This window comes from Pteronotus mesoamericanus, unplaced genomic scaffold (assembly GCF_021234165.1).
Source record: "Pteronotus mesoamericanus isolate MK-2021 breed Mesoamerican mustached bat unplaced genomic scaffold, CSHL_Meso_final scaffold_507, whole genome shotgun sequence".
Classification (NCBI taxonomy): Eukaryota; Metazoa; Chordata; class Mammalia; order Chiroptera; family Mormoopidae; genus Pteronotus; species Pteronotus mesoamericanus.
Window position 1 is genome coordinate 7,818,993 of NW_026555319.1, and position 24,033 is coordinate 7,843,025.

The window sequence follows — 24,033 nt, forward strand, 5'->3', positions numbered from 1 at the left end:
AGGAGAGAGCACGTTGTTGTTTAATGAGTAGAGTTTCCGTTTGGCAAGATGAGGAAGTCTGGAGCTCGCTTGTACGGCAAAGAGAGTGCTCTTAACACCACTTAACACCCCGAAGTGGTTAAGACAGTCAATTCCATGTTGGGTGTTTTTAACCACAATTAAAAATTAAAATTTAATTGGGGCGGTGAACACCTAATACAATATACAGATGATGTATTATAGAATTGTACAATTGGAACCTATATAATTTTATTAACCAATATCACCCCAATAAAAATGAAAAAATAAATTTAAAAAAAACATTAAAATGTAAAAGAATGCCTCCTATTTAGTGTAAAGATCCTCGGCCTTTGCCAAATATAACATCACCCCCATCAAAAAAGAAACATTACACTCACCCCAGAAAGTTCTCTCGGGCCCCACTTCAGTCTAGACTGGTTTTAAAAGTTTGGCCAAATTAACATTTAATTCCATAGGAGCGATACCCCCGCTGCCCTGGGGTCTGGGCCAAGCCTACTTCTCTGCGGCTGCAAAGAGCTGTTCTATACTGGGGGCCCCTTCCTACCTGGGCCAGTGGGTGGGGCTGGGACATTGGCTTTGGCTTCTTAATTTCTAACCGGCTGCCTAGGTATTGCAAGCACCAACATGAACTATTCCCAGCCCAAACACACACACACACACACACACACACACACACACACGTACACACGTACACAAATACACACCTATACATGCACCATCCTCCTCCTTGGCTCGCTCCTGAGACACACTATAAATTTGCCAAGAAAAGGCCAGGTTGCTTTTCAAAACCACCCCCACACCTGGGCCTGACGCCCAGTTTGGAGTCTGTCCCCTGGGGCTGTTCACCCAAGTGAGGGGTCCCCTGGGAGAGTGGACTCAGGCCAGCCCGCCTGACCTGCCCCCCACAGCCTTGGCCTCCTGCTGTTCAAAACCCCTGACTTTGGCCCATAAAGATTTGTCGGTGAAGGTCGCCCCCTGGTGGACATTCTGGGACAGAACAAAAATATGTCTGCTTGAGGTGCCGAGTAGAATTTACTTGAGCTCAAAGTAATTGAGGGGGGGAAATAATAACTTGAGAGTGAAGAAACCGGGAAGACACCACCTTATCCAAGTGATCGAGATTAATGCCACTTACAGTGGCCCAGAGGAACATCATGCACTGCGCGTGATGTGCTGAGAAGGGTACCCTTTCTGTAGTATCCTTGCCCCAAAATGTGTAACCTCAGCTCAACCGTAAGAAAACCTCAGACTAACCCACGGAACGACATTCTGTAAGACAACTGACCAGCACACCTAAAAATGTCAAGGTCGTGGAACAACGAGGAAAGACGGAGAAACAATCGCAGATCGTAGGAGGCTGAGGCGCGATGAGGTGAGTAAACAAACGGGCATCCCGGACCAGAAGGACATGAGAGAGAAAAACGTGTGCCTGCTGAGGACAGCACAGAGTTTAGTGAGGGTCCTGCACCAGGTTAACTGTCTTAGTTCTGATGATCGTCCCGGGATTATTCCAGGCGTTAACCCGAGGGGAAGCCAGTCAAAGGCATGCAGGAATCTCCATGCTACGTCTGCAACTTCCCCACAAGTTTCAAATTTTATTTCGAAATACAAAGTTAACACAAGATTGTGTGTGGACCTTCTTTCTGTATCAAAAAAAAGCCCTTGTCTCCAGGTTGGGGATGCAGTTCCTGCCTTCACGGGCCTATGTCCTGGTAGGACAGGCAACAACACCCAAACAAGCCAAAAAGCCGTGTCTGTGCTGAGCAATAAGGGCTGAGAAGCAAACATGGGAAAAACACAGGGGCCAGGCGGCAGCTGGTGGCTGGGGGGTCAGAAGCGAGCTTTCTGTGAAGATGACTCTGGAGTGAGGACCTGGATGGAGGAGGGAGCCCCGCCACCTCGTGCCCTCATTGAACAGCTGTGTTTCCAGCCCGGTGCCTGGGGATGCAGCCGCAAGCACATTCCTGCGTCCCTCGCCCTGCGTACCTTCTAGAAGGAAAGAGAAAGCAAGTCATCAAGTAATACCGAGTGTCTGCTCATGCTCAGTGCTGGGAACGAGTCAGGGGAGGAGCCAGCAGCATGGGAAGGGGGTGTGTAAAGCAGAGGCCCGGAGGAGGGGGAGGGAACGGGGCGTGAGAAGACCCAGCAGTGGGAGTGTGTGTGGCGAACACCTGGGCCGGCAGGACGGCCGACGTGGGGGGACCCATGGCAAGGGAGAGGCGCTGGGGCCGGAGCATGCCGTGTTCTGTGGGCTGCAGTTTTGGGGTTCATTCCCACCCTGGTGGGGAGCCGAGGGCGTGGTTCACTTTCTGAGACCCACTCTGGACGCTGGACAGACATGCAGGGAGGAGGCAGCCCGGCGGTCCAGGGGGGGCAAGTACTTGGCTTCGGGATGGTCAGAAAGCAGCCTCTGGTCCATCTTGAAGGTGGGCTCACAAGATTGGAAAAAATAAAAAAGGATCAGATGCAGAGGGTGAGAAAAAGAGGTCGGCTAGAGCAACCCTGAGGTTTGTGGCTTGAACTCCACACCTGAACAAAAAAGGTTTGTGGAGGGGACACAGGTTTAGGAGAGAAATCGAGAACCCCATTTAAGCCATGTTCGAAGGCCTATTTACCAAACACGTACGGGGGCAGGGGGCTGTGGTAAAGTAAGCCTTGTTGCAACTTCCAGAAAAAAGCAAGAACTGACGTTTACCGAGTGGCTACGGCGTGTTGCGTGCTGTAGCTGCCACGCGTGGGTCCTTTCATTTCATCCTCACACCAGGCGAAGGGACGGCCACTGGCTTCCCAGTTCTGCCAATGAAACAGGCAGAGGAAGGGACGGTGGGGTCTGGCTTTGAATTCAGGACATTGATGGCAGATCTGGACGCAAAACTCCATATTTGTGACATGTTAGAGAGGAAACTGGTGTCAAACAGACCTACTCTTTCAAGTTTAGAAGGTTCTAGAAAAATGTCCAAGCCAGGAGAGAAGGACTCATCCACCATGGCTCATGAATCCGCTGGCTCATCAAAGGTCTCCTGCGGGGCAGACAAGCAGGGTCCGTGGGGGAAATAGTAAGCTGGTAGCACAGTGCGGTCACGTCGCAATGGGGGAAACGACAGGCAGCCTGGGGTCCCGGGAGGGACAGGGAGCCAGACAAGTGAGGGAAGGGTCCTTAGAGGCCGAGACGCGCAGGCTGAGACTTTGTCTGCACCGAGACTGGGGTGAGAAAGGCATCGAGGAGAGCGGGCCTTTCTAGGTGTGAGCCACAGCGCAGGTGGAGTTTTGGACTATGGCGTGGAGACAAGAGAGCAAGACGCCAGGGTCCCCAGAGCGAAGGACAGCTCTAGGTGAAAAGATTCTGCCCGGACTGCAGGTCCCTGAGTCATGAGAAAATGGGAATGGGAATGGACTTGGACAAGCAGATCCGAGAGGGTTACTTTTATTAGAATGGGAATGTATGGAAGCAGGGGCACCATGTTTGTGGGCTGTTTAAGGCAATCACGAATGGAATTCAAAAACGAAGATTTCTTTCCAAAATGCTCTAAAAGATAAATGCAAACAGCAGAGTCCACACACAAAAAAAGGCAAAACTGAAAAGCAAATAAATATATACGTGCGTTTATACGAAGCGGCTGGCAAGTCGCTGTGTAACACAGAACAGGAAACGCAAATGGTGAAAATTACCCTGTCGAAACGGAATTATCATTTTGTAAAGTGATCAAATGTAGCAACTTGTATAAAGAACACCTAACACAAAGAGGGAAAATAAATGGGTGGCCAAAGATAATGCAGGAATTCTGATAAAAAGGGGTGATAATACTAATAGCGAAGGGTCACCGAAAGCAAAGACTATTACGCAGGATGAAGAACCACTACACAGAGATAAATCCTATGACAGACACACATCAGAAAACTTAGTGCAGCACTGATGCAGTACAAAAGAACAGACCACCCCAAACTGCAGTGGGACGATTTAACCTCTACTATGGGCCTGTGACAGACCTTGAAGTCCACCCAGACAGGGGCGTGGCAACCATTGGATGGACATTCAAGACAGAATTCATCGATTTCAGGTCGCACGCCCGAAGTCTGCACTGCCGGGCAGGGTAGCTAGCTGTATGTCTGCTTGACGCTTTGAGAGTTGGCAGGAGGGGCTGTGGACTGATGTTTAAATTTTAATTAAATTTAAAATTTAAAAACGGAAGCAGTATAAAATACATTTTCTGTTAAATGGGACTTGATGGTTTTTGTAGATCTACATCTTGCTTTAACCACTGAAAATTTGGCATCCAAGTAGATGTGCCATAAACATAAAATAAATACCCGATTTTGAAGACTTATTGCAAAAAATAAGCAAAACATGTTACCATTTTTATATTATTCATTTTAAAATAATAAACATTTGGATATGTTGGATTTAAATAAAATGTTTTTGGGTTTTTTTTTAACCTTTTGAATGTGGCTACTAAAAATAGAAAATTATACTTTATGGCTCACATTGTATTTCCACTGGGCAACCCTGCCTAAGAAATTGGACATACCTTGTTTTGAAGGTTTCAGAGAATGTTTGCAAAAAGCAATCATTACCAGATTACACTGTAGTAAGAGAAAATTATAGCAGGAGAGACTTCAAACCCAGAGAAATTTCCTTTATTAAAGAAAAACAAAAAACTAAGAGTCTAAAAATAAAAATGAAAACAAACATCAAAACTTGCAGGATACCATCAACTTTAACATAGTCCCAAATCAGTCATTGTTCATTGCTTTTAGGGTCAGACACCTCTGATCACCCTCTCCCTAAAAAATGCAGACAGACAGAATTTTGCACAGAATGTGAGGAGGGCCCCACCCATCCAAAAGCCCCCAGGCTACCAGGGCCTGTATCATCAAAAGTGAAAATAAATGAACTAAGCAGGCAATTTAAATTCAAGGAAAATGAAACAAAACCCTCAAGGAAACAAGGAAAAGAAACTGCAATATAAAAGCCAGGAAAAAAAACAGTGGAATTGTTCAATCCTTGAGGTATTTCATTGAAAAACCAAATGGAACTGAAAAATGGCAAAATGCTAAAAAAAAAAAAAAATCCATCAGTAAAGGAAAAAAACCACATAAATATTATAAGAAATAAGGAAGACCATACATTACCAAAAAAACGAGTTTCAGAATTCAGGGAATACTCTGCACAATTGCATAACCACACGTGTAAAAAACCAATTTTTTTTCTGTAAAAATCTAAGTTACCCAAATTGACAAAATAAATCATCAACCTAAAACCTAAATCATCAACAGCAAAAATCCCTTTATTTTCTAATAAATAATATATTCTCTGCTCCCCTTCCCCCACACAAAGGGCATCAGGATGTGATGAAATTGTTGGTACCTTATTTCAGATTTTTGAGGTTCATTCCGAATGGTCTGTGTTCAACAAACATGTCCTGGGCGCTGACCCCTGGCCCCTGTAGAGTCAGCTCAATACGGTGTCACTGTCATGTAAGGTACACCCTTCTGGGTCACAGAAAATGGCTGGAAGACCACAGGCTTATCTTACAAAGTACACATGACCTTGATCTCTAATAAGAGGGACAGCTTCCTAAGCTTTGCGGTGATAAAAGAAATAATGGGAAAAAATATGCGTGTGTGTAGATAAAACTATGTAAACATCACCTCCTCCCCAATTCAAGAGCACATACTCAAAAAGGAAGCCGACATAAATTACTTATGGAAACGAAGCAACTAAGTAAGAACAACATCCTCAGTGAACAAAATAAGATTTACATAAGAGGAGCTCATAGCAAATGCTCATTGAAAACGTTCAAGCTCAAATTAAGTAAGACAATGACTATCTCACGCGTTAAATTATTTAAACTGATGCTCCCCTCCCCCCAGCAAACATCTCCTCGCGTTAGCCCTCTAATTTTCGCTCTCGTGGGGCTGATTTTCCCGAATTCCGTCGCATTTTATTTAGCGGGTACATTGGAAGGCGCCGAAGCTGCTGGCCAGGCAGCAACCATCAGGGAACCGCTGGGAGGCGCTGTTCATCTCACCGCGTTTGCCTGTGCGGGGTGCTGGGTCACTCTAAGCGCTCCTTGCGCTCCGCGGCAGGCTTGCCTTGCCGCCTGCAAATGAACGGAGCATTTAAGTGACAGACCAAATGCCGGTTTTAGATTAGTAAAACAAAACATGTGCTTTTCTCACTTCCCTGGGTTTTTTTTGTTTGTTTTTTGTTGTGAGACCGCCTCGGTGTTTGCCTGCTTCTTCCCGTCACCTGGTAACTAATGCTCATCGAGGAAATAGCTTTTCCAGAGAAAAATCAATCCCTTAGTCTTACACAAGCTCTTCCCTGCAGATTAACCTTTCTTTCCTCATCAACTACTCCTTACCTGCTTCATTACTTTGGAGTCCCAGCCAGAAGCAGTAAGTGTCAAAAAACCTTTTTTAAGCCTGACCTGAGCGTTTCCAGGGAAGGGGCGAGAGGCTGGTACATCTGGTTCCAAGCACAGCAGGGCGCCCTGGGCGGTCAGTGCTACCACATAATTACCTGGCACAACAGAATTTCCTAATGGCGTCTCATTAGGTATTAATGATTTGAAATAATTACTGTTAAAGTGACGTTTTTGTCAAGGGGATGTAAGCACGCGAATCCTCTGGCACGGAGATAGCACAGTAATACACTAACGCTGTGCTCTGAAGGGGTTTTAGCATGGGGTGAATTTAAAGGTGAAAATCTCCTTCGTACCGCGGCTTGCGTTGTATAAACGGCAAGCACCAAAGACTGTTTTCAGTGCGTGGCTCATGCTTGGGCATTTAAGTCCTTTATAAGATGTCTGCTTTTAAAAACTTCTATTGACAAAACTGCACTTTCTATAAAGATTTTTATTGGCTCTTTGATACCAGTAGGAAACAAATCCCTGGCCCCGTGACTTCCTGAATAGCAGGAACATAAAACTAGGCTATGGCATCGTTGGAGGGGTTGACTTGGGGTTTAGCAGAATCTAAGCAAGGAAAACGGCTGAAAGCTGATGGTGGTTCCTGAGTGCCAAGTCAGATTTATCTACATCTAATTTGCAAAATGTATAAATGCATTCAAGAAATAATTTTTCCCACCTCAAAGAGTCGCTGTTGCCAAATTGGTAGAGCTAGTAGTGGTTATGAAAACAAAATTCCTAGTACAAATAAAAGCAACATTCACTAACGACTGGACAAAGCACCACCCAACGCATGAGCAAAGCTTCGAGGCTAACGAATGCTTGTAAAATACCACCTAATGTTCACACAGGAATCATTGGTGACTGACCGGATTACATAAGATCTAGGAAATGTGTGAACAATTTTTTAAAATGTATTAAATTCTTGTATACTGTTCTTGGCACGCAGCATGACAGTGTGGCGACACCTGGACAGGAGAGAGACCAAATCATCTTTGAACTGAAAAACGTGGCCTTGTTTTGATCCGCCTTTGTCAAAGGCACACCTATAATAATGAAGATACGGCTTTTGAGTCCGCAAAGCATTTCCCAGGGAAACGCCTTCCTCCCCTTTGCAGATCAAACAACAGAGGCTGAGCGGTTTCAATAGTTTTGTCTTTACATTCGGATAACCTTAGATTCAGAGCAGTATGTTTCTAAATAGACGGAGGAAAATTTACCGAGATACCCCATCCCTAGAGTGTGTGGTTTTTCCTACTGGATGAATTCGCGGAGCACAACACAGTGGGCACCACACAGCCAACAAGCGCCTCGCTTGCGAGCGGTGTGTCAGGTGGCATGTGACCATCACAAGCCTGCAAATCAGGGAAACGTGAAGGGAGATGTGTCTGTTATTTCTAAGGAACGGCAAAGAAACTGGCTGGGACTGTCGAGAGAAAGAGCTACAGAGTTGTAATCTGTTCTAGGGTGGACCACAATCCTAGAGTTGGGAAACATCGTTAAACGTGACTCAAAACAGTTTAAAGAGCCCAGCACCAGGGCTCCTGACTCAATGGTGTGTGCGCTCTGACACCAGACCCGAAGTGACCTTGCACCTTCAGGCAGGAGAGTACCGTCTGGGAGCAGCTGTCGGAAGGGTGATTAGGGGGCAGTGAAATGCTCTGGAAGGTGCCCCGTCATGAAACGTTCAGTCTGTAACACAGACACCACGCGAGTAGGTGTAGGTTGCTTTTATTACAAAGGCAGGATGGGAGCCGAAAGAAGCCACTCAAAGTTTCAGTAATTCAATAATTTATTCCTCTAAAAAAGTGTGTAAAAGTATATAGCTCTCATTCACAAGGTATATATGAATGACATTTAAAATGGAGGCCTTTTAGTATTGTTTCTTTTTATCAAAGTCTTTTAGTGTACTGTACCAGCGCTATACTGTAGTTTTTTTAAATGAACTTCACATATTTTTGTATTCTTTCAAATTGTTTGCTATATATAAAAGAAGCTCACTGCAAAATGCCTGAAGGAAAAAAGGAAACAAAAGGAATTCAGAACTTCCCAGAAATGTACAGCTTTTACATGTAAAAAAGGTTCTGAGATGTACATACAAGCATGCCGGACAACCCTCCCCTCGCCCTCCCCGCTCCCCTTTTAGTTCAAACCAGGGTAAGAGTTCTGATTTCTGCAGAATTTCAAAAATTAAAAATAAAGAAAAAATAAAATAACTTCTCACTCTGTAGCAAATCCAGGGCTTGTACATTTCAGATTAATTCAGTAAAAAACTCACAAGTAAAATAATGCATATTTAAGGGAAATATTATACAGACTTTTTCACACAGAAGTACATAATAAGATTTTTTAAAATCTATTGCCATTCATTTATTTTTGCACAAAAACGTATAAATATGTCACCAGCTTTTCTTAACTTAAAAAACTTAAATAAAAGACACCAGATGAAAACTACCCTTTGCTGCCTTTTTTTGAAAGTATTTTTGTAGGGGTTTTTTGTTTTTTGTGGGTTTTTTCTTTTTCTTTCTTTTTTTTTTCTTTTTTGCTTAGAATTGGGTTCCTAGGGAAGAAAAGCCCCTGCATTAAAAACAGCCCATTTAAAAAAAATTCAAAGTTCTGATGAATCCTGGAAAAAAAAGCAACCCCAAAGTGGTAAAAGATTACAAATATCTACTTTACAATTTGTCTTCTCACCAAGATAATTTTATACAAGTTTACAATCTTCAACATCTTATGCTCTTCAAAAGGCCTTGAGAATTTTTCCTTTCTGATTAAGAAAAAATAGCACTGCAATATTTTAAAGTCAATTTTACACTGTACACATTAGATACAAATGATTTTGATATATCAGATTTTTTAACCTATACATTGCGAAAGTTACCCCCCCACTGGTGGAACAGAGAACAAAATCATCCATTTACAAGTTCCTTCTCTGCTTTCACGTTCCCACCACACCACTTTTTTTAATATAATGTTTTAAACGTTAGATTATTTCAAGAAAAATACTTTTACAAAATCCTATCAGTTACTACATTTTTCCTTTTTTTGTTAATAACCAGGACATGGTAGTCTCTTGGAAGAACTTTAAAATTTGCATGATTCTCTCCACAGTGCCTAGCGCTCAGCAGCCCGGGCAGAGCGGCTCCGGGAGGCCACCAGCGCCGCCCTCTGACAGCCGCCGCGCAGGGCGCGCAGGTGAGGGTGGAGGCGGGGTCTCACAGGCAGCCCTCTGGGGCCTGGAATGAGGAGTCATAAAATACTTCAATTAGCCATTAATGCTCTAAAAAGGCATTTTTTTAAAAAAAGTCCCACCGGGAAGGCTCAACTTCAAGTACTAATTTAATGGTTAAGTTGTAATATTTCTTTGAAATAATGTTCCTATGGTCCAGAAAAAATTCACCATATTTATAACTGATTTTATGAGCAAACACTTTCAATTGTAGTATGTACATGAGTCCCTTTTGATCTAATGAGAGGAGAGACCTGGCTTTCAGTAAGAATTCACTAGAAAATATACTTCCATTGTGACTGTATAAAACTAATGAAGGTGCGTGCCTCCGTGGCGCTGGGTTGAACTGGACTGCCTTCTGTATGAAAATATTACCCTTCAGGAAGCGCTGGCCTTTTCACAAGGAACATGGCAGAATGTCTACCCAGTGTGTTCTCAGCAAGCCTGCGGCTGGCGGTTTGGGATATACTACTTTTTAGGCATATGCTCTCCCAGATTTGTCTCACTCCTTTTCCGGCTTCTAGGACAGAGGTATGTAGTCAAAGAATCCTATGGTGGATCTGAGTTGGGTTTCAGCTACTGTACCTGGTCCTCATGAATTAAAAAAAATTAAAACAAAGTCACAAAAACCATATGACAAAACAACTTAAAATAAATAAACAAATGGAGATGTCTCCAGACCTTTTGTGTCTACACACAGGTATGAAGTTAACCAAAGCACTCACGCTGATCAAGATGGGCGCACTAGGGAGAGAGAAACCCCACTGTGAAATTGTGTATTTGAGCTGGTTCTTATTTTTAAAAAGTCCCAGAATAATGAGTTCAGGTAACCCACAGGCCATACACCAATAACTAGAGGATTTTATCCAAGGGCAAACTACCCTTATTTTTAAACAGAGACTGAAAACACAGACTCTTGTGCAAAAGGATACTGTCTGTTTCCCTCTTAAAAATCAACACCAACAAAAACTTCCTGTGAAACCAGTGTTTTAGGGTTGCACACCCCCCAGCACTGGCTGAAGTCACTGCTTACGGAAGTTTCCGGGTCCACGAGAGAAGTGTCAGTGAGTCACTCTGGTAATGAACGCTGCAGAAACGACATGTGCCTGCGGAGGAGGACCCACAGTGCAGGACTGCGGAGAGTGGTCTCGAGAAGAGGACGGGGCCTTTGCAGAGTGTAGCGGGTTCCTTGGACTGAGGTTGCAGGGAGAAGGAACTGAGCCAGAGAGAACAAGTGCTTTTCTAATTAAAGTATATTCATGATGGCATTGTACAACTGAGTGAGCACCACAAAGTGGACGGGAAGGCAGGAGGTCCGGTCCTGGGTGGCCGGATTGCACGTGAGCCAGGACAGAGCATTGTACTGCTCCAACACAAACCTGCCGGAGAGAAGGCACAGGTCAGGGTGCGAGGCACGACGGAGGCAAGGTGCTCCGCAAATTCCCACGTTCCCCGTGTCCGCAGGAGGAAGGCCTCCCATGCTTCCCTAACTTGCCCCAGGCGCTCTCCCACGTCCCCCTCCCTCAGACCCCATGGTCCGGTCCGAGGCGGCAGCCACGGGGCCATGCGTGAACGCACGAGCTCAGAGACTTCGTATTTAAAAACCATGTAAAATAGCTCCTGAATGTTTTTATATTGATCGCAGGTGAAATATTTCGGATATATCTGATGTTATTCTGATTATTTTTTATATAACTGGTGAATTTATTACTAAAATTAACCTCACTGATTTTTTTTATTACAGTGCCACTCGGCACAGGGGTAGCATCTCCTCCATGAATACCACACTTTAATTACCACACTTGGAAAACCAGGAACAAAGGAATGTAATTTTAAACCGGGCCGCCACACTGCCTGGGTCTGAACCTACCTCAGAACATCAGATGTGGTTTTGGAGTCGAGGGGGTGCGGAACCCGCTGAGAATTCCTGGCAGGGAGCAGCTCGTCCGTCTGTGCCACCGAGATGTGGTGATGCAGTGAAGCCTGGAGAGAGACCAGAGCCCGTCACCCTCCCAGCCTACCAGCTGCGGGGCAGAGAGAGGTCACCTCCCGCCCAGAGCACGTGTTCTTAAGGTTGCAAGTTGGGGCTTCTGTGTGTCTCTGAATTTTAAGCTGCTCAGTAACCCCAATGTGATCCTACAAAACTCTATATTCTAGAATTTGGCGGGGGGGGGGGGTGTGTGGCAGGGGCCGCGGGGGGCGGGGAACGCTAGCATTGTAGATGAATAAACAATGTGCCCCCGTGGGCCTTAACCTGTAGAAGGCCCCACAGTGCGCATATGGCTCACTGTCCCTGTGGCCTTCTTCTCTCCTGCTTTCCATGAGTTGACAGTTCTCGAGGCTCAGTTAGGTCAAGGTTATGGGGGGCGGGCGGGGGGCGGGGGACGAGACGAGTACTTTATAACTGGCGCTGTGCCATTCTTATCACATCACATCAAAAGGCACTTAATGTCTGCTGTCCCGCTTGCGTATAACTGATCACTGGATTCAGGAGGGACCGGCATGCTCCATCCATTATAAAAGTTCCCTATCAATTTTTAACTTAATGGTTTTAGCATAGTTTAATTTATTAAATAACTAAGAAACATAATATGCAAAGGAGAAGGAATATAAATGCTTGATTCTTTCTCTTTATTTTTCAACTTTCAGGACAATGAGCTGCTGCTCTAGCAGCTTCAGTGTTTTATTTTTCAGCATGATCATGAACGGATGGACTCACTTCAACCCTCTGCTACTGCCGCTCTTTTGAAGACCAAATGGCACCATTCCTGGGCAATGGAAACCCCTCCATGCTGCTGGGCTCTCTGCTGAGATTCTAATAATCTTACGTAATGTCCTTGCTTTTAAGCATGACAAGATGTCCCAGGTTCATCTTGCATAAGTCTTACTTCAGACCTGGAATCAGTCATTTCTCCAAAGAATTCCAGTTCTTTTCAATACTAAATGGTGTTTAGGAATCACAGTCCTGGCAAGAGAGGCGCTTATCGCTGCTAAGTTGTCACTGCTCCTAAGTCTTTTCAGTAGACAGAGCTAAAATATGTATATACATTATAAAAGAGGAGACAATAAACCTAGCTTCACACTGATAGTTTTAATTAAAAAATAAGGATTACAAAAAATGTTATATAACTTCTTTGATTTTGTAATAATATGTTAAAGTCTCCAGGAAAAGAAAATCCCTTCAATCATGTTTGGTTCTACCGCTCAGGGGGGTGCGGGGGAGTGTGTGTCTCACACATTACTGCCTGGTAATCTATGTTCCACAGATGATTATATAAAAATATTCCTCATTTTGTTATGGGCAACCAATACTCCACTGCTATAGTTTATTCAACCAGTTCCCTACTGTTGGACATTTCAGCTGTTTCTAATCTTTTACATATGCCATTTCTTGTTTTTGCCAAAGTTTCTTTTGAGTAGATTTCTAGAGTTGGGATTGCAGCATCAAAAGGAAAATGCGCAGGGCTGTAGAATCTGGCTTATCCCCCAGCCCCGCCAACAGAGTGATGTTGTCAACCCGTTGGCTCTTTGCCAATCTGTGGGTGAGGAATGAATTTCTTTCCAGTTTCCTTCTTCCAAACTGGAAGTGGGTGATCTTTCGTATTTAACCCTTAATTTGGACTGAAAGTTTCCAAGCAATACACAGGAAGGAGCAAGTGTGAACGTGCTTAGCTGGCTCTTGCCCCACCCTCGTGAAGCATGTGACAGCCTGTGGCAGAGGAGGAAGGAGATAGCTCCTCACTGCCTCCGCCCAGGTTAGCTTCTCCGACAGCAATGCAGTGGGACCAGGGAGAGAGACAGCAAAGTGGAACCATGTGTCCATCCTAGAGGTACCCTTCGGGCCCCACACTCTCCCTCCTTGTGTTAGTGCGGTTCACTTCTTTGCGACATGGTTTTGGATTCCTCTTCTAAATTGTACTCTCCACCTCTAACTGTACCTACCCTCAGAGCACACAGAGATATGAGACACAGGGAACAGAGTAAGGCCGTGGTGACAGGGAGTCCCAACCAAAACTGAATTTAAGCGGAAGTCACTCACTCATTCCCCTCCCCACCCCCAACTTCAAGTATGACACCAAACCAACCTTTAGGAAGAGGGGGCACTGGTTCTGAGCCTGGGGACACGATGACCAAAACCACTGGGGGAGATTCTCAGCTTTGGCAGTTGATACAAAATACCCAAGGGCCAGAGGCTGCTGCTTCAGCTCCTCGGGGGCTTCTCTGGAAAGCAGGCGCTCACCCTGGCTCTGAGACACAAACCCCGAAAGCACGATCAGCATTTACCACCACGTGAAACTTAAAAAAAAAATCAATGAAAAAAACCTGAAATATAATTGACATAAAACATACTAGTTTCAGGTGTCTAACACAATCATTCCTATTTCTATGTTTTTTATATACTGCAAAGCAATCGCCGCAGTAAGCCTAGTTAACATCCCTCACCATACACACTTACAAAAATTGTTTCGATGTGGTAAGAACTTCTAAAATCTACTGTTTTAAAAAGTTTCAAATATGTAATACAATATTATTAACAATTGGCTTCTTTTAGAACCGGAACTCTGTGCCTGTTGACCACCTTCGCCGATTCGCTGTCAACCCCCACCCCCCCGCCCCGCACACTGACATGAGCGAGCCCCCTCTCTGGCAGCTCCTCACACGAAAACGCCAGGTAACCAAGAGCGGTCAACCTGGGAGGCGCCGCCTTTGCCGCACACAGATACCTCATGAAAAGTATGGCTCAGGCAGAACATATCAGCAAAACTAATGACGTCAGTCGTTTAGGTGCAAATTTATTGTCTTTGGTTCTCTGCAGAAGGTCAGCTCTGTTGCGTGTCACTATTAGGTATCAAACTAAAAATGACGAGAGCGAGTCTCTGCTGAAAGCACCTCCGCGCTCCGGTGCTCTCTCACCCGCAACCAGCCCAAAAGCATGGCCTCGGCAACGCCGGGCGGGAACACAGGCGCTTCCCTGGGGTCGGCAGGGACGGGGCCACTGCCCACCGGCAGCGCGCGCTCTGCTCGCGAAGAAGCCTTGTTTTAATTTACAGCGGTCCCCTTAATAACAGGCTCCTACAGAGACGTGTTGTGCATCCCTTCATCTGGGCATTTCCTTCGTCTGAGTCTTTTAGTTAGTTTCAAGAGTTGAAAATACAGTTTTCATGTAAGCAATAATAAATAATCTGTTTTTAAAAGCCTTCTGTTTCAAGGAAAAATTAATCAACTACTACACTAAGTTGTATTAGTTCCGAGATAGTTAAAAAATAAAACTTACTGCAACTTGGAACAAACTCTTTCCCTTGTTGTAATGTCTTAGTTAAATATCAAAGAACGCTTAATGGTTCAGAAAGAGGAAATGCTTAAAACCTCTTGGGAGTCACCTGGCTACAGGTGCTCTGGGTTGAAAAAGGCCACCTGACTAGCTAGCTTCAAAACAGTGCTGTTAAAACTGTGACAGTCAATGAAGGCCTTTAGGGCTGGAGTCTCCAACAAAGTGAGAAAATACAGCACACTTCTGTTTCTTATAAAACTAACATTACGGTTCAATTACCAACTCTCTGTTCATGGATAAACTGAGTTACAAACACCAGCATTGGAGGTAGTTGCTATTATTTCCATTTCACAGATATGGTGACCAAGGCTGAGAAGGCAAAGTGAGCTCGTCCAAAGTCACAACGCTAGTGAGCTGGACAGCTGGAGGTCAGAGCTGCGTTCATCCGGGCTGTGCAATCTTAGCTGCTATGCCATTCACCTCTAGAATTCACATTAATCCTAAATTAAAACTATCCAATGTAAAACTTGTGTTCCTGGTTCCTATCACAATAGCCTCCAGTGAATTAATAAGTTGTCATTAACGGGCGAATGATTTTGGAGGAACTGAAGACATTCAAAATCGCTTCCTTCCCAGAGGTAGAGGACAGGCAGTAATTTGAGGGCTGCCCAGTGAGCTGACCTTCCGTGGTTTCATGTGCTCTGTGACTGAAGTTTTGTTTTTTGTTTTTAAGATTTTATGTATTTATTTTTAGAGAGAGGGGCAGAGAGAGACAGAGAGGGAGAGGAATAGCAGTGTGTGGTTGCCTCTCGTACGCCCCTAACTGGGGCCCTGGGCCACAACCCAGGCACATGCCCTGACTGGGAATCAAACCGGCGACCCTTTGGTTCACGGGCCAGCACTCAATCCACTGAGCCACACCAGCCAGGGCTGAAGTTTTAAATCTCCCTCCTTTTGATTAAACTCAGGGCTGGCAATAAAAGTCCCCCTGACAGAAACTTAAGCCCTCTAAGTACATCTTTGTGTCTAAATGAGTGTGAGCAGGGCTGCTCATACTTGCCCAGTTTAATACATTAGACCTAGCAATTTTCTCTGTCTTAACCCCTCAGTCTCTGAACAGTTTGAATAAAAAGTACAATGGAGTATTAAGGCGCGAATCACCTAGTTTAAACAAAGTGAACACGAGTTACGGCAGCACCTTTTACTCTTCAATCTTTTGTTAATCCACCTCTAATATCCCTACGATATTTAAAGATGAGCACAGTTGTAAGCTCTGTTTTTTTTCCTTAATGCTCTGGCATCCTCCTGACCATTCCCCTGTGTCAGCCTCCAGGGACTACGCCGCTCCCAAGGGCTGGCCACAGGGGGGAGCAGACGGCGCAAACACAGGCACCTCGCCACTGAACAGACCGGGCAGGCTCCTTTCAGAATAATTAACCATCCACAGTGTGGTCTTCAATTAACACAGTTACTTTGCATTTAAATAAGCAGGACTGTCAAACTAGCCTCTGAAAAACCACTATTTTGGCAAAAATTTAAAAATAAGTAGGAAGCAGCAAGCAACGAAAACTAATTTCTGCTAAGAAAACAATAATTGCACACAACCCTTGCAGCTGTAATAGGTCTATTCCTCTGAAAAAAATTGATCAGGAATAATAATACATTTCTTTCAAATTCCTGCCTTTATCCAAAATGGGATAACTACAGAGTCACTTTCCCACACTGGTCTCTCTCATATCGGGGACCAAGACCATCAAGGAGAAAGGTGCATGCAGTAAAAAGATGGTCACGCTTTTTGAGGATTATTTTCCTGAAGGCCAAGGTTGTTTTCAACAGCCTGCCTCAAACCACCCTTACCCGGCTATGCTGGAAGTGGGAGCCCACGCCGATTCCAGAAGGAGAGCCTGGGGACGGGACTGGGGAGGAGTTGGGGGAGGAATGGAGGTTCCCAGTTATTAATATGCCAATGTCATTGTCCATATCGTCTGGGAATGGAAGGTCAACGAACATGTCATCTAGAGGGGAGGGAGGAAAAAAACACAACAACTTTAAAAAATTACCTATCCATATCCCCAACGTATTAACCAATTCACTCTTTCTGGGGGACTATGACTATTACAGGCAGGTACTATTAACAAATTAGTACGATTTAATGTGTGCCTACTGAGTGCAAGGTGCTGCAAAATTATTCTTTCATTTTGTACCATCTCCAATGATCTCCTAATGTGAAATATGAACAGAATGAATAAAGAAAGAAATATGGATGGCAGAACTGCTAAAGAAAGAAGAATTAATTATTTAATTACTTAACAAAGAATTGACACCATCTAGGAAAACAGCAGACTCCATCTATGCAGCCAATTAGCATCTAAGATACTGGAGGCTGAATTACTGTATGTTACCAGGCTTAGTAAACTTGCCTTGAAACTAAAGGCCCAGTCCACAAGCAGATCAAAGCACCATGTTGTCACTAAGAAATCCCCCCCTCCCATATCATACAAGTAAGGTACATGCACATCAGGAAATCTGAAAAGTATAAAAGAGGAGAACTTATCACCCATAACCCAATTACCATGAACATTTGTTCTGTGATTCTTTTTCTTATTTGTTATTCTACTCTGATCAGACTACACATGGTATGAACGGCGGGGCGGAGTGGGGGAGTAGGTTTACAGTTGTTCCTATGGAAAATAATGCAATAATAAATAATAATACAAGCATAAACTCTGTGTTTTGTGTACTCACAGCTGTAAACCTACTTTTGCCCCAACTTGTATACATACATAGAGTATGGTGTCCTTTTACCTTCCCCCTTTAATGAAATAAAATGCTAGTAGCTGTTAAAAATTCTTAAAAACACAATGCAAATGGCTGAATACTGAGCATTTATAGTTTATAAATAACCATTTCTTAATAAATGCCTTAATATACTCAAACCAAAAATATTTATTAATAATAATCAAGTAAAAGTTGTTTTAAAACAAATTGGATTCCCAATGATTAGGTAAAAGCAGGCACTGTCATTACATTGCCTAGTAGTCTTCAAACATTTCAAATCAGATCAAGAAATATTTACTGAAAGAGTATCACCCATGTACTATACACTACCAAATGGATATTACTTTTGCCTTTAATGAAAAACAAGAGAAAGTGAATTACCCGAAAGAGGAAAGTATTTCTTTGGTCTTGGTAACAGAGCAAATTAAATCTTCAAAACCAAAAAGATTCTCTAGCCTTCAGCCCCTCCTCCTGTTCCCCACGTTGTTTACGGCAGCACAGAGCGGCCCGCAGCAGCCCCGGAATCCCATGGAAGGAGCTGAGCTTGAGGCGCACGTGGCCCCCCCACTCACCATTGTTGGGGCTAAACCCATCTTCATTGGGATAGTTGGCCGGAGCCACTTGGATGGTTGACGATGTTGGGAACACCAAGATGTGTGTACAAGAAGCATCTTGAGGGGTGTTGAGCTGAGATGACTGCATGTTTAATGCAGTACTTCGGCCAAAAACAGAGCCCATCGTGACAGCATCTTAAAAAAAGAAAAAAATGTAACAATTCCTTTTGTGCGGCAGTGAATGACTCCAGAAATGACGTTTTTAAGAGGACGTGAACTGGAAAGACACAAGTCTGACACAACTGTCACGATGAACAAACACATTTAAAGCTGAGCGAATGTGTTTAAGTATCTTTAAGAAATTGACTCTGGGCATATAGCTACGATAACCCAAGCCTCATTTCATACTGGAAAGGTTAACATAAATCGGACCAAGTCTACCAAATGGGATTTAATTACTTATATAAGAAGTATTCCTAAAAATAAATCTCCCATGTTCCTTCTTCCTGTGGTTGTTCACAATTTATAAAGCACTATTCTCCTAAATGATACAATTCTGTAGAAATGGTACCATTCAACTAATAATTGTTAGAAGTAACATTTATTGAATGCTTAGTACATCCCAGATTCCGCGCTAAATTCTTTATTCACATCATTTCATTCAATCGTCATGGCCACCTCAAGGTAGGAACTATTACTCCCACTCTGGGATGAGGACAGAGCACAAAGCAGCTGCGTGATTTGCCCAGGTGGTGCACCGGGCAGGCCAACACAGGCCTTCTGTCTCTCACACCACGACACCATTTACTTTTACAGGCCATGAGTGGACAGGGTCTCCCCTTTGATCAAAGAAACATCTGGGTGGTAAAAACAGGCTTAAAAGTATAAAACTGCTTTGTTTTAAAATTACACAATAGCTTAGTCACTCATTTAAAAAAAAAAAAAATCTGTGGCCACAACGCTTTGGCCATCCACATACTGGCACCAATGGAGAACGTGCCGTGAGCCAGGCATTCCGTGTACTAGCTGCTTCACCCCACGTGCCTCACCATTCATCCTCACTGTGTAAGCGAGACTCTAAATATGCTCTCTTAAGGCTGCTTAGAGATTCTGTCAAACATCTATCTTCAAAATGTGCATCATGCTGGTGTCCGCGTTAGTCATTTTTGGAGGGCGATCCTGATAACCTAATAACAAGCTGGGGTCAGGCAAGAGTCATTAGCCGTGACTCTAAGACTGCTCAAGCACATCCAGAACATAGGCTCTCTCCCAAGCTATGATCAACAAAGATAATAAAATCACAAATTACTCCCCTTGGAAGAGACCAAATAGTTTCCCTTTTTTAGCCCTAAGTACAATCTTCTCTAATGAAATAAAAAAAATAAAGATACATTCTACACTTGGCTATAGACTTAAGTTCGAATGTACTGAACCGATGTGACACCTCATTAATGGAACTGACAAGAAGAGATTTACCTGGCATCACTACAAAGGACCCCTGGGGCTCCATGGCAACCAGGCAGGCACTAAGGATAGAAGGAGAGTCTGCGGCAGAGATTCCACACATCCGGCACACGTCCTTGAGCCGTTTACTGATTGTCTGTAGTGAACATTCTCCAAGGAGGATACTCCAATCTGAAATCAAATATCACAGTCATACACAGTCTTTAAAATTCATAGTGCTATGAGGTTTGAGTGTTTTACCAGTTTTGCCTGGTAAGTGAATTTCCAGGATTGAGCTTTAATGGGAATGTGGCTTTACAGAGGTTCCCCCTCTTTGCCACAAAGGAAATGTTACTGGACTTTTATTACACTTCATTAAGAAAGAAACAAAGGCCTACTATTCTGTAGACGGCAGTCAGGTCTGAAATGACCTGTGAGAGCCCAGCACAGACCTCGGTAGATTTAGATACTTCAGATGCTTTTTAATGATGATGCCAGTCTGTTCTCTCCTTCTCCTTCTCCAGGTCTGGTTCTTTCACAGCCCCCATCAGCACTTCTCTTTAGAGGAGAGCACAGTTGGGCAAACCTCAGTTCTGCTTACTGCCGGCTGTAAATTGGTTGTTTCCTTGAAAGGCAAGGAGCAGCAGAAACAAAGGAGAACCTTTTTTTTTTTTTTTAAGATTTTATTTATTTATAGAGAGAGGGGAAGGGAAGGAGAAAGAGAGGGAGACACATAAATGTGCGGCTACCTCTTGCGTGCCCCAAACTGGGGACCTGGGTGGCCACCCAAGCTTGTACCCTGACTGGGAATCGAACCAGCGACCCACTGGTTGGCAGGCCAGCACTCAATCCACTGAGCCACACCAGCCAGGGTGAAAACCTTTTCTATAAAGCCCAAAAGCACTAATAAACAATGGGTGTCAGTAAAGTGCTCCAAATGATGCCACAATAATCACGCAGATTAAAAAGTTGGCACAGGAAAATTAAGACAACTGTAATAGAATAAACATGATTTATACATTTTAAATAAGTAAATAAACAAAAAAAAAAGTTGGCACAAATTTTTCTAATATTTGGTTCATTGTTTCCGAACAAAGGCACTACATCTATTCACAGAGGGTAACGGGTTATATTAACTCTGGGGATTGAAAGCACTCGGCCCTCTCTTTTGACCTCCCTGGCACACGTGAAGCATGTCATACTCCGGCCATAGCAATGGCCATCATGTTGCGTTCCACTGATGAAATGACACTCCTGCAGGTTTCTCTCACTCTGTATGTTTTCAAACAAGCTGTTTTCCTCTTAAAGAGAAGGCGAAAATTTTTTTTCATATTTCATAATCCTAATTAACCTCAAACTATAGTGGCTGAAATAAAAGTGGCCGAGAACACAGACAGGTATTTTTAAAAACCACAGAAAAACAGATGTGAGTTTTGTACTTAAAATCAAATAAGAAGGAAAAGGTGGTTTCTGTAAATATTTTTTTATCACAAAGACTCTGGTGATAAAGAACAGAAATTCACAAAGCTACTCTGAAATCTATAGGCTCATATCTGATACTGCCCCACTGAAACGCAACGTGTGCAGACCTCTGACCCCTGAAGGGAGAACTGCAGGTCAGTAAACTGATTTAGGCTCTTCTCTATGTTTTCATTTCTTTAAAGTACATTTTCTTTCCTCTTCCGACAGAGCCCTCAGTCATACTTAACACTCTGCCCCTCGAAGAGGTGAGAAGGGTGTGCCCCTCCTAATAAATCATACAAGGGAAGGCAAAGGCCTTAATAATTTTCCAAAATACAAAGTGACTACTAAGCTACATTTTTATCCCCTCTTCTCCTTTTCTATTACATTCTAACTTTTCCCAAGGGTTAAGAGTAGCTCAAAACCTTTAAGAAATAAGATTGACTAAGAGGCATACTAGGAGAGAAGATAGGAATTCTGACAGAAATGAAATGATAAATCCCCTAACGTATCAGACCTCCAGGCTACTGATAAAACATTCATTATAAGTATGATTTTCTTTAAAAAATGAAAAGGGTGATAGTGTCTATTGGTCTACAATATAATTACTAAAAAATTTATGTACAATAGATTCCTAAGAGAACATTTAATGCATACTATGTAATATTTGTATAACTGCTGATACATTCTAATAATTCACTCACTCAGGCTCTTGTTACCATGCAAGTTCTATCCATATCAAAGATTTTACTTCAGGGGTTCCACAAATATTTGACCTAAATTTCATGTAAAGAAATAATGTGTGTAGCCTAATCCAAGGGTCAGCAAACTGTGGTCCCAATGCCAAACCCTGCAGTTCTGCTTTTGTGCAGACCTTAGAAAAAACTTATCCTATCTATATGTATATACTGAACTTTTTATAAACGTGTCGCTAATTAATAGGGCTTTTAAAAGAATAATCTAGGCTTTTAAAACTGTACAAGTAACTACACTGGGGTAGTAAATGAGCTGGGCTCGCGGCCTCGCAAGACAGCTGCTGGTGGCCAGCTGCATTATGTTACTGTTAGTGCTTTGTGACTGACTATTATATTTATAAGAAATATAAGCAGTTGGTAGATATATTTGGTGATTCAACTTAAAAAAAAAAATCTCTTCAACTTCCGGACTAAAGAATATCAGACAGTGGCAATGTGAATAAAGACTTTCAATCTGCAACTACTAGTAAATAATCTAGTAAATAAACTACTTGTAAATCAGGATTATCTTGCTATTGAGCTGCTGAAGCAAAACACAGAAACACACAACTCATCACCATCAATCACCAAAATAAATGAATGAAAGAAACTGAACGCTATTCTTACATATGACCTCTACTATTGCCTATAATCTCTGACATAAAATTTTTGTGTTAAAACTGACCTGTTCGGGTCCTTGACTCAATATACAAAAATTGTTAGAAGTTCTAATACATAGGGTATCACTTTTATACTCATAAAATATTGTCTTTCTGTATTATACATTGGGGTTCACTATTCAAGACTTTCTTAAGGTATATGGTTTTGTTGCCAATGAAGAGTTTAAAAACCACTGGTTTTGTGTACATTTACAAGAGTGTGGGAATATAACCTGCTTTATTCTTACTACCAGCCGCACGATTTTCTCCCTTAGTGCAGCGAAGGACAGTAGCTCAGCCCCGTCCCTTTGTTTCTCGTGCACACCGCTTCAGGAATTTCTCACCTTTAAGCTCCCCGTGGCCCAGGCGCCCAAGCCGCCCGATAACAACCCTCCAGGGCAGAGATGTCATCTGGACAATGCCTATGCACCATTCCCATAGCTTCTGCAGTCCGATTTTACGTGCAGATACTTTACTCCTCCGCGACCTAAAACAGAAAGAAATGGGGAAAAGGTCCCCAAATGAATCAAAGTTATCACTTAGACAAAACCCAGAAAATTCCAAAGAACCCACCTACAGGAGACCCACTGCATTTAGACAGAAGAGTGAGAAAGATTTCTATCTAGGGAAAGGCAGAGCATCAGCTTTCATGCACCACACACAGCAAGGCTCCTCACCTGTTTGGTAAAGCAATATTTACAATACAAGTTTCTAATAACTCCCCATGGAGGTCCGTGCAGGAAGCCAAAAGCCAGCGCTGGTCGTGAGACAGACAATAGCCCACAAAGAGCACATTGTATTTCTGGCTCGCTTCGCCAAACGTCTCTCCCAGCTCTGTCTGCTTGTCTTTGATTGGGGCCAATATAAAAGGAGGGGAGTAAAGCTGGATTGGGCTGGGCCTCTGAAATCGAAATCAAAATCAATATCAACACAAAGCCACTCAACTTCATGTGTACAACAAAACCTAGAAGTGTACTGAATGAAACCAACAGGAAATAACAACAGTAGATTGCCCCCCACCAGAACTATCTACGTAAATAGCAATGATAACACAAGCAACAGAAAGATTGTTTAAATGATCTAAGCTAGGGGTACCCAACCATCCAAATATTTCCTTATTAAAAGAAATTACTATTTTAGAAAGTAAACTGGCCCGACTTCATTAGTAATTAGAAAAGTGGAAATTAAAACTACAATGAGACACCACCACACACCCACCTGACCTTCTGAAATAAAAGACAGGAAACACCAAGTGTGGTTCATAACTGCGTTACCATACCCGCTCTAAACAGAAAATAACCTGAATCCCCACCAACAGCAAGATGAAGGACACACTGTGATAATAGTCAATCAGAATATTAAACAGCAGAGAGAAGTAAAGAACTACCACTAAAAGCAATAAAAAGGATGAATCTCAGCACTGAATAAAAGAAGCCAGACATAAAAAGATTATCAATTACATGATTCAATTT

General features: G+C 43.2%; 1 protein-coding gene across 3 annotated transcripts in view; it reads right to left on the bottom strand.

Annotated features, from left to right (window-relative positions):
* Positions 1 to 8,205: 8,205 nt before the first annotated feature.
* The window catches only part of MED13L (mediator complex subunit 13L), a 253,538-nt gene continuing 237,710 nt past the window's right edge, over positions 8,206 to 24,033 (bottom strand). For all 3 annotated transcript variants that reach the window (XM_054594117.1, XM_054594116.1, XM_054594118.1), the window contains 8 exons: positions 23,239 to 23,462; positions 22,906 to 23,048; positions 19,741 to 19,899; positions 18,283 to 18,459; positions 16,790 to 16,947; positions 13,746 to 13,907; positions 11,531 to 11,643; positions 8,206 to 11,039 (listed from right to left, as the gene is read on the bottom strand). In XM_054594117.1, coding sequence (XP_054450092.1) covers positions 10,907 to 11,039; positions 11,531 to 11,643; positions 13,746 to 13,907; positions 16,790 to 16,947; positions 18,283 to 18,459; positions 19,741 to 19,899; positions 22,906 to 23,048; positions 23,239 to 23,462 — 1,269 coding nt within the window. In that variant the 3' untranslated portion in view covers positions 8,206 to 10,906. The remainder of the gene's footprint in view (positions 11,040 to 11,530; positions 11,644 to 13,745; positions 13,908 to 16,789; positions 16,948 to 18,282; positions 18,460 to 19,740; positions 19,900 to 22,905; positions 23,049 to 23,238; positions 23,463 to 24,033) is intronic.